Below are 11,658 nucleotides of genomic sequence, written 5' to 3'. Positions count from 1 at the left end.
TGGTCAAACATTCTTCTAAGTGGTATAGTTCTGGTCTGTCCATTTGCTGTACAGAGGTAAATCATGGTTACTGTGATGCTAAACACTGTGACACTGATGAATCAAATGTGATAATGGTTACCCATGGTGGACAGTGTTTGGTGGAGCTCCTTGATTAAAACAAGCTTGGAAGTAGGAGTGGCATCCATTTCTGAAATAGCTTGCCTCCAGAAACTCTATGAAATTGGAGAACATGCTAGTGGCACAAAAAAAGTAGAACTGAAGAGATGGAACAGAGGGTCAGTGAGTTGGAAGGCAAGCGCTTCACTGAAAACACACTAGAAGAAAAATCAGAGATGAGACATAAAGAAAATGAAGAAAACATTAGAATAATGTAGGATGACATCAAATGGAATAACATACATTTCATTGGAATTTCAAAACAAGGTGTGACAGGGAAATCACTGAGAAAATTGTGGAGGAAGTACTAGAAGAAAACGTCTCAGGTATTTTGAAGAATGGGGAAATGCACATTCAAGAAACACAATGAACACCAATTAGACTAGACCCCAAAAGAAAAACATCAAGACATATCATGGTCCAGTTTTCCAAATTAAAAGATAAGAACAGAATTCTAAAAGCAGCATGAGAGAAAGAAACAAAGAGTCACCTACAAAGTGGTAACAATTACATCAAGTTCTGATTTCTCAGCAGAAACCTTGAAAGTTAGAAGAAGATGGGATAACATATACAGAAAGCAATTGCCAGCAAAGCTCTTCATCAAATATGAAGGAAAAATCAGAACCTTTGCAGAAAAGAAGGAACTTAAAGAATTTCTGAAAACAAGACCAAAAACTACAAGAAATTTTAATAGAAGTCCCTTACATGGAGATGCCAGAGGAAAGTGTGTGGACCATAATAACTAGAAACAAGAGAAAAAGAAACATAGCAACATGGCAAAAATAAAACCTGGCCTGACAATAGTCACACTTAATGTGAATGGACTAAATGCACCAATTAAGAGAAAAAGAGTAGCAGAATGCATAAAAAAACAAAGCCCATCAATGTGTTGCCTACAAAAGACACATCCAAATAAAGGAGGAAAAAGACAGACTCAAAATCAAAGGCTGGGAAAAAAATTTACCAAGCAAAAGGCAACCTCAAAATAGCAGGATGGCAATACTAATCTCTGATAAAGTAGATTTCAGAATGAAAACCACCATAAAAGAAAAGGAAAGGCATTACATACTGAGTTTGGAAGCAAGAGTGGCATCTGTTTCCTAAACAACATGCCTCTGGAAACTGTATAAACTTTGATAAATGATGATAGTTATAGAAAGGCTTCAAGCCTTTTGTTCATAGGGTCACCATGAGTCATGCTTGACTTGACAATAATCATTATCATCATCATCAACAACAACAATGAGAAAGGCACAATAGATCAAGAAGACATAACCTTGGTCAACATTTATGCATCAAATGATAGACCTGCAAAATACATTAAAAAAGTTAACAGAGTTGAAGAAAGAAATAGACAACACCAGAGTAGTGGTAGGAGACTTCAACACAACACTATCACCAAAGATAGGTCAAACTAAAAGAAACTCAACAAAGATGCAGAAGACCTAAACTACACAATTGCCAACTTAAAATTGTGGATATATTCAGGGAACTTCACCCAACTAAAACGCAATTCACTTTCTTCTCAAGTGCACATGGTAAGTTCTCCAGAATTGATCACATATTACCACACAAAACAAGCCTCAACAAATTGAAAAACATTGAAATAATACAAAGTATCTTCTCAGATCAAAATGCCATAAAACTAGAAATTAACCACAACATGGTAAAGCTTACAAAGTCACCCATGTGGGAGCTAAATGACTCTCTGCTAGAACATGATTGAGTTATAAAAGAAAGAATGAAATGAAAAAGTTATTTGAAACAAATGAAAATGAAAATACAACCTACCAAAACCTCTTTGATACAACGAAGGCAGTACTCAGGGGCAGTTCATAGCAATAGGCACACACATAAACAAAGAAGAAAGAAGAAAAATCAATGATCTAACTCAACACCTTCATGAAGTAGAAAAAGAAAACCAATCTAACCCTACAGCCTCTAGAAGAACAGAAATTATCAAGACAAGAGCTAAAATCAATGAGATAGAAAATAGAAAAACAATTGAAACCATCAATAAGACCGGGAGCTGATTTTTTGAAAGAATCAATAAAATTGACAAACCACCGGCAAACTTAACGAAAGAAAAAAGAAAAGAAAAGACACAAATAACTCAATTAAGAAATGATGGAGGCGACATCACAACAGAATCAGATGAAACTAAATTGACAATACCAGAATACTATGAAAAGCTATACTCTAATAAACTTGAAAACCTAGAGGAAATGGACAAATTCCTTGAAATTCATTCCCTACCCACATTGACAAGGACAGATACAGAACACTTGAACAGATTCATTACAAAAGAAGAAATCGAAAAGGTCATAAAAAGACTTCTCCATAAGAAAAGTCCCGTGCCAGACGACTTCACAGCTAAATTCTACCCAACATTCAGAGAGGATCCATCACCAATTCTACATAAACTACTTAAAAAAATAAAAAAAAGAAGGAACACTCTCAGAGTTATTCTATGAAGCAAGCATAACCCTAATACCAAAATCAGGCAAAGATATTACCAAGAATATATAGATCAATATGTCTTATTAATATAGATGCAAACATCCTTAACAAAATCCTAGCTAATAGAATCCAAAAGCACATAAAAAAAAAATAATCCACCATGACCAAGTGGGATTCATAACAGGTAAACAAGGATGGTTCAATATAAGAAAATCAATCAAAGTAATTCACCGTATTAACAAAGAAAATAATAAGAACCATAACAAGATACCATCTTACTCCAGTACCAGTGGCAAAGTTTAACAGGACAGCAAGTAATAAATGTTGGAGAGGAAGTGGTACAACCACTCTGGAAGGCAGTTTGGTGCTTCCTCAGAAAGCTAAACATAGAAATTCCATATGACCCAGCTTTTCCATTGTTTGGAATATACCCCAAGAAAATGAGAACTGAGACTCAAATGGAAACTTGTCCTCTAATGTTCATAGCAGCCTTATTCACCATCGCAAGAACATGGAAACAGCCCAGATGTCCAACCACGTATAATGAATTGAGAAGTTGTGGTGCATTCATACAATGGAGTACTATGCAGTATGCAGGAGCAATGATTTTTAAAATTACTCCCTAACTTGGGAGGGACTGGAGAGCATTAGCTGAGTGAACCAACTCAGTCCCACAAGGATAAATACTGTATAAAATCATTACTGTAGAATGAGTATGAGGATCCAAGGAGGGAGAGGGTGGAAGCAAAGGGGTGAGCATGGGAGGGGGTTGGGGTGTTAATCATAGGGTTGCACAGTTCGATGAGTGGAGGGTTAGGGAAATGGGTAGGATCTTTTGTGAAAAACATATTCAAACTTTGTAAATAAATCAGTATAAGATTTTAAAAAGGTCACAATTAAAAAATAAAAGCACATAAAACAAAAAACAATCACAGAGAAACAATTAAAGAAAATCAGAAAGGCTATAAAAGTGATTTTTAGGAAAAATCAATGATTATAATGCAACTTGTCAGAGACATTTTAATTGACATCATGATAGATTTACTGAGACTCTTTGTTTAAACCTCTGTGACCAATTATTAATTTGTTTTCTTTCTCTCTCTTGGGTTCCGTAAGTATAATTTCAGGTATCTGGACCTGAAGCCTACAGGCAACTCAGAAAGTCTTAGCTGTGGTAGACAAACCTGCTTTTTAATTTTCCCTTTGCTGCTTTCCAGACATTGTATGTACAATTTGTAATTCAACAAACAGAATACTTCCTTCTTCACACACACACACACACACACACACACACACACACACACACACACACACATTTCTTTTAAAGTCAATATTTAAGATAAAATACAGGTGTTGGTGGAACAATATAAAAGAGGAGATACAGAAGAAGGAGGTTTCATAGAGATGTGCTGTGGAGGGAAGCTATCTAGGGGTGGGGATTAGACTGAATAAGGAGGAATACACCTCCATCCTCAGGGGTTTCCCAGGTGTCTGCTATGTACACAAAGCCTTTGCCCACAGAAAGAATCATGTATACAACATGCACTAACCTGGGCAATGAACTGGGCAATGATGATCAGACTGACGAACATGCTGACATTGGCCAACAAGGAGAAGACAGTCAGGACCCTGAGATTCCGGATGACAACCAGAAGTAACAGGAAGGGCAAGAAGGCGAGCATGTAGAGCCGAGAATCCATGGTAGGTGTCAGCATCACAGTCTCATCATCAGAGCAGTTGTTGGTTGTACCATTAATGGCTTCCACAACCTGAAGAAGTAAAGGGCAAGCAAGAGGGAGAGATGCTAAACGTTCTGACCATGTAGTTAGCCCATAATCCAACACCCTCAGAAAGAGTAAGAGCATTTCATCAGTGAAGGAGATTTAGGCTTCTTACCCTGAATTCTTTGTGTAGTATTTCAGAAAAGTCAATACAAACAACCTTAAGAAGAAAGAAGTAACTAGGTCATATCAGCTATAGGGTTGGCTTTTGGCATTTCAAAATCCATTCCACCTGATTTTAATTTCTTTTTAGAATTACTGCTTTCTATTCAATATACCCTTAGAAGATTTTAATCATAATCATATGGCACAGCTAAAGGATATTGACGCAAACATTCAGACTCTACCCTAGGAATCTGAATGTAAATGTGTCCAGTTTCAGAAGTCTGGTGGGCTGGGTGTGTCTGGGAGTTAAAATAATTTTGGGGCAGTGTGGAGGGGTCAGATTTTCACCCAAGCTAAACAGAACATAGGATTATGTCATACATTATCTAGTCAGAACTGACCTATCTATAGTTGACTCTCCAGCAAATTTTCAGAGGAAGAGATTACTCATCCTTATGTCATGGAGCAACTGGTAGATTCAAATCATACAACTTCCTTACCTCCAGGCCACCAGAACTCCCTGACATATGGATGTTGTTGTTATGTGACATTCACCTGCCTGCAACTCACAGCAACCCTATGTACAAAAATCCTAAACCCTGCTCTATCCTATGTTAAAATTACAGAACTAGAATGATTCTGGTAGTGTAACTCCAAATTCTTTAGTCTTGCACGTTAATTGCCCAGCTTTTGTATACCTATAAGGCAATTTAAAATATCATGTGTTAGTTCACATGCACCTTAATTATCAGTGACATCTCTACTCTTTAGCACTTTAGAGAGGTTCTTGGCAGCAGATTTCCCCAATGTAATATGTCACTTGATTTATTATCAGTTGATTTCTTGACTGCTGTTTCCATGAGGACTGATTGAAGATTAAAAAAAAAATGAAATCTTTCACAACTTCACTTATCATGGTTTTGCTTATTGGTCCAGTTGAGAAGATTTTTTTTCATTTCGTGTCGTGAAGTAACCCATACTGAATCTGTTGTAACCCATACTGAAGCCAGCCTCATTGTCTCTGTCACATTTGAGACTGTTGCTACAGTCACTGTGTCAGTCCATCTTGTGATGTTCTTTCCCTTTTTCTCTGACTCTCCACCTTTCCAAGCATAGTGTTCCTTGCCAAGGAATAGTCTCTCCTAGCAACATGTCCAGCACAAAGTATCTGATAGTCTTGTTATGCAAGTCATACAATTCTCTACAGAACAACCCTGGTTAATTGAGCTATACAAGTTAAAAAAAATTAAATTGGAAGTTATTGTTCTATCTATATTTACATTTTTCTAAAACAGTGAAAAACAGTAAGAAAATATAAACCAAAGCAAAATAAATGAGGTCAAATCAATTATAACTTAGGAAAACCTTCCATTGACTTTCTGAGGCTGTAAATCATCTTACGTTCTTGTTTTTTCAGATTCCATGCTACAATAGGAAAAATACCCAGAACATTTGCCAGTCATTCAAGGCCCTCTTTTAATAGCTCAGATAAACTCTTACAGCTCTTCCTCATCAACACCCTTTTTAACTAAGCTTGCCAGAGTTTCCTTCTCTGTGTAAGTCCTATAAATTCCTGCCTTAGGATCTTACTCTGTCCCTCTCTTACCTGGCTGCTTCAAATGTTTTAAGTGTCTTTAAGGACCCAGATCACCTGCACTCCCTTTGGTAGGCTTCTATTGGCATTGTGATCTTTTCTTCCCCTACGCAGTGGGATAACTATCATTTCTCCCATTTAATTGACAGTGATGGGACCTACCATCTGCGAATGTTGTTAATAATGTTCTAATCTGACATATATTGATTTATCATTTGTTACATGTACTAGAATATGCCCTGGTTAGTCACTCACTACACTCCCTGAGAAAGTGCTTGCTTTGTCTCTAGGCAGGTGAGCGAAGATATGCAGAGATGTCTTTCTGAAGAGCAAATCGACAATGTGTTTTCAGGAACTTCAAACAATCAAACTCTTTGACTCGTATTTTCACATTAAGAAATATGTAGTAGGGAAACAAAGGTGTATGTGCCACTGCAACAGCTGATTACCCAATAAGTCAGGTAAACACGAGTCCAGTGGTGTCTTCCCACTAATCTGCAGTTCACGATTTCACCTAATCTGGTCATGTCAAAGACACAGAAAGGCCCATGTGAGCCTACACACCACAGATTCACTAGTGGTTCACTAGTGACAGAGTAGCACTGTCTATAAGGCTTCCTATTCTGTAACCTTTACTGAAGCAGAAGGCCAGATCGTTTCTCTCATGGAGTAGCTGAGGAGTCTCATATTAGCCAAATGCTTAACCGTTGTGCTTTCAGGGCTTTATCAGTGAATCACCAGGTCTCCTTCCAATAAAACTCAAAACTACACCATTGCCATGGAGTTGCAGGAACCTTGTAGGACAGGGTAGAACAGCCCATGTGGTCTCTAAGGCTGTAAATCTTTTTAGTAGCAGACTATCTCATCTTTCTCCCACAAAGCTGCTGATAGGTTTAAACCACTGATCTTTAGTTTTGCAGGTAATTTTCTTACCTACAATACCACCAACCCTTCTCTTACCACAATGATTAAAAAAAAAAACACACCACAAAAACAACAAAACAAACCACTGCCATTGAATAGGACTGATAGTGATTCCACAGAGAGAGTAGAACTCTAGATGAACTCAGGATAGCAGCCAAGCTCTTAACCACTGGACCATGTAAAGATTAAATTTGTTGCCATTGAATTGTTTTCAACTCATAGGTATGAGTGGCATTGTTGTTGTTGTGTGCTGTCAAGTTGGAACCAATTCATAGCTGACCCTCCAATACATTTTCAGAGGAAATCATTCTATAGGAGGTTACCCATCCTTTTCCCACAAAGCAACTGGTGGGTTCAAATCACATGCCTTTGGGATTGCAATGCAGCTTTTTACCACTAGGCCTCCAAAGCTACCTAGGTTGTTATGTTGTTATGCATGTTGTTATGCACCATTGAGGTGCCTGTGACTCAGCGACCCTGTGCCCAACAGCTCTGAAACCAGCCCTGTTCTGAGCCAGTCTCACTGACTACAACACACCTACCCTTCCAACTACTGTGTCAATACATCTCGTCCGGGGCCTTCCTCTCCTGTGCATGCAGCCTTAGAAAGCCTTGGAAGGAAGTTCTATTATTCTATCTTACAGGGATGCTAGGATAAAAAGACACACAACGTTGTTCTTAGCTCATCAAATTGGAATGAATAATACTGCCTCTTCAGCAAGTTTTCAGAGAGCTCTGATAACCTTAGTATGGAGTTGCTCTGGTCTATCTACCACCAAGGTCTCTCTATTACCAGAGTCTTGCTGACACAGCCTTGCTCAAGACTTGCTCTCAAACACAGCTCATAGCGACCCTATGAACAAAAGGTCTGAGCCTTTCTATAACTATAGTCATTTATCAAAGTTCATAGACTTTCCAGAGGTTTGTTATTTAGGAAGTGGATGCTACTCCTGCTTCCAAACCTGTCTTCAACTGGAAGCTCCATCAAACACTGTCCACCATTGGTAACCATTATGGCATTTGACACAACAGTGGCACAAGGTTCAGCATCACAGCAACCCCAAGTTACCTCACTACAGTGTATTGGCAGAAGAGTGTTGTGCCACTTAAAAGAATGTCCCTCCAAAATATAACAACAACCAAATTTTAAACACAAAGGCCCTCCCCAAGATCTTGTTAACTGTAAACACTAGGCTTAAATAAAAAACAACCAATTTAGTATGTTTTTGTTGTTATGTGCCATTGAGTCCCTGGGGCATATAGCAACACATAGCAGCTGTACAATATCTTTGAACGCTGTCCTGTCCAGAGCCAGTCTCACTAATTCTGGCACACTAACCCCTTTTGTCCCAGATACTGTATCAATCTATCTCATCCTGGGTCTTCCTCTCCTGCACTGTCCTTCCACCCTTCCGAGTATGACGTCCTTCTCCAAGGACCAGTCTCTCCTGGCCATATGCCCAAAGTATGTGAGACAGAGCTCCAAAATCCTAGCCTCCAAGGAGAGACTTGATTTCACCCTCTCCAAGACAGACTGATTTGTTTTCTTGGCAGCTCATGTGGCTTAGTGGCAAGAAGCTGCGCTGCAATCGCGAAGGCATGTGGTTTGAGTTCACCAGCTGCTCCACGGGAGAAGGATGGGCAATCTCCTCCCTTTTGATTAACTGTCTATGAAAACCCTCTGGAGGGTCAGCTTGGTTGGTTCTGACACGATGGCACACAACAAGAACAATAACCCAGAGATAGGCAGTTTGAATCCACCAGCACAAGAAAGATGAGCAAAGATGTCCCGTGTGATTAACTGTCTCTAAATGCCTCTTGGAGGGTCAGTTGTGAGTAAGTTCCAATTTGATGGTAAATAAAAACAACAACAACAACAATGCACAAAAGAAAGATTGCCCATTTTCTCCCTCAGAGTCGCTGGTGGATTCAAACCTCCAGAGAGGCATACCCTTTGGGTTAGCCGTGCAACTCCCTACAGACTATGTGCCTTTTAACATTGCTGCTGTTGGGTGCCGTCGAGTCAGCGCTGCCTGATTATTACCCTGATGTACAACAGGATGAAACACTGCTTAGCCCTGTGCTCTCCTCACAATTGCTGCTATTGAGACCATTACTGAGCATGCACCCATTGCTGCAGCCACTGTGTCAGTTCAGCTAAGTGAGGCTCTTTTTCCTTTTTGTTAAGCCTTCTACTTTACCAAGAACACTATCTTTTTTCCAATTATTAGTCACTCCTGACAGCATGCCCACAGTTTGTCTTTCCATCCTCGCCTCTAAGGAACATTCGTGTTGCACTTCCTCTGAGATAGATTTGTTTGTTGTTTTGCAAGTCCATGGTATATTCAATATTCTTTGCTGATGCCACATGATTCAAAGGTCTCAATTCTTCTTTGTTTTTCCTTATTCACTGCCCAACTGTCATAGGCATATGAAGCAACTAAAATACCACAGCTTGGGACATGTGAAATTTAATTCTTTTATGTGACATCCTTGCTCCTTCTGATTCCCCCGGTTTAATCAATATCTTGTCTGGTTTCTTGACTACTGCTATCATGAAGGTTTATTGTGGATCCAAGTAAAAGGAAATCCTTATAAATTCCATTCCCCCACCCTGTTTATCATGTCTAATGGTGCAGTTGGGAAGATTTTGTTTTCTTTATGTTGAGATGTAATGTGTGTGGTGTTATTTACAGCAAGTTGTGCTGTCAACCCATAGGCTGCTTATCTCTAAGGTTCAAATCCACCAGCAGCTCTTTGGGAGAAAGATGGTCTGTTTTCTCTCATTTCCATTTACAGCCCTGGAATTCTGATGAAGGGTTGCTATGGGTCTGAACCAACTCAGCAGGCAAAGAATTTGATTCCATATTGAAAGCAACAGACTCCAATCATCATCAGTAAATGCTTCAAGTCTCCTTCCTATTTAGCAAGGGAAGTTGCATCCTCTGCACATTCCACGCTTGATGAGTCTTCCTTCAGTCCTGATGCCACATTCTTCTTCATATACTCCAGCTTTTCACATAGCCAAATGTCTTTGCATAGTCAATAAAACACAAGTAAACATTTTTCTGGTATTCTCTGCTTTTAGCCAAAACATATCTGATGTCAGAAATGATATCCTGCATTCCACATCCTCTTCTGGATCCTGTTTGTATGTCTGCCAGAACAAAAATGTACTTTACACATAACAGAAGAAAACGATGGATGCCTGGAGCCCTCGGAGTGTTGTAGTTAAGACCTGTGCTATTAACCATAAGGTTGATTCAACTCCAAAAGCTTTTCCATCAAAGAGAGATGAGTCAGTCTCATCTTGTAAATTTATACAACCTAAAAAACTTGTGTTGTTAATATCATCAGGTAGCTATCTAGTCAACTCCAACTCATAACCACTCAAAGAATATGAGATGGAAAAGTGTGTTATACTATACCAATCTCACAATCTCAGTCATGACCAAGTTCATGGTTGCAGTCACTGTGCTAATCCACCTCATTAATGGTCTTCTTCCCTTTGGATGCTTTTGTTATTGTTGTTGTTGTTGTTATATGCCATTGAGTCACTTGTGACTCATACAGACTTATGTATAATAGCCCTGAAAGTGGCTCTCTTCTGTGCCAAACTTATTGTCTCTGATCTGACACACCGACCCCACCCTCATTACCCGTCACCGAATCAATACATCTCATTGAGGGTCTTCCTTTCTTGTGCCCCACCCTTCCAAACATGATATCCCTCTCCAAGGACTAGTTCCTCATTGCAACATGCCCAAAGTATGTCAGATGAAGCCTAACAATCCTTGTCTCCAAAAAGCAGCCTGGCTTCACCCTCTCTAGGATGAACTTGCTTCTCCTAGCAGTCCATGGTATATTCAACACTCTTCTCCAGCACCACAGTTCAAAGGCATCAATTCTCTTTCTATCATCCATAGTTCTTGCCCAGCTCTCTGATGCATAGCAAGTAATTGCAAAGACTACAACTTGGATCAGGGACACCTTAGTCTCCAGACTGACATTGTTGCTCTTTAGTACTCTGGAGAGCACCCTGACAGCAGACTTTCCCAATGCTGTTCATCTATTGATTTCCTGGCTGTTAAAGCAAGCAAACTAAACTGTTAACAATCTCAATCTCTTCATCATCTATCATGATGCTGCCAATTGGCTCAGTGATGAGAATCTTTGTTTTCTTGAGGTTGAGCTTCAATCCATATTGAAGACTGTAGTCCTTGACTTCTGCAGCAAGTGCTTCAGGTCCTCCTCAGTTTCAGCAAGCAGGGTTCTGCCATTTGCATCACACAGGTTGTTGATTAGTTTTCTTCCAATCCTGATGCCACACTCCTCTTCATAGAGCCCAGCCTCCTGGATAATCTGTTCTGCATATAGATGGAAAAGGTTTGGAGCTAGGACACATCCCTGGCATACAGCCTTCCCAATTTTGAACCATACAGTATTTCCTTGCTCTGTGCTAACAGCTACCTCCTCGTCCAAGTATAGGTTTCACATAAGCACAATCAAATATTCTGCTTTTCCCATTGTTCTCAGAGTTAGCCACAGTTTATTGTGATGTACACAGTCAAATGTTTTAAGGTGCCATCAAGTCAAGTATGGCTCACAGTGACCCAATGAACAAAAGATATGAAT

The 11,658-nt window shown here is 39.4% G+C and overlaps 1 protein-coding gene across 1 annotated transcript in view; it reads right to left on the bottom strand.

Annotated features, from left to right (window-relative positions):
- The window catches only part of SLC36A2 (solute carrier family 36 (proton/amino acid symporter), member 2), a 64,025-nt gene that overhangs the window by 32,222 nt on the left and 20,145 nt on the right, over window positions 1-11,658 (bottom strand). Inside the window, exon 6 of the mRNA XM_006893742.1 lies at window positions 4,170-4,388. Within this exon, the coding sequence (XP_006893804.1) occupies window positions 4,170-4,388 (219 nt within the window). The remainder of the gene's footprint in view (window positions 1-4,169; window positions 4,389-11,658) is intronic.

Source organism: Elephantulus edwardii, unplaced genomic scaffold (genome assembly GCF_000299155.1).
Source record: "Elephantulus edwardii isolate Elephantulus edwardi_28Jun2011 unplaced genomic scaffold, EleEdw1.0 scaffold00130, whole genome shotgun sequence".
Classification (NCBI taxonomy): Eukaryota; Metazoa; Chordata; class Mammalia; order Macroscelidea; family Macroscelididae; genus Elephantulus; species Elephantulus edwardii.
Note: the sequence above shows the minus strand (reverse complement) of the source record. Positions and strands in the feature narration are given on the sequence as shown.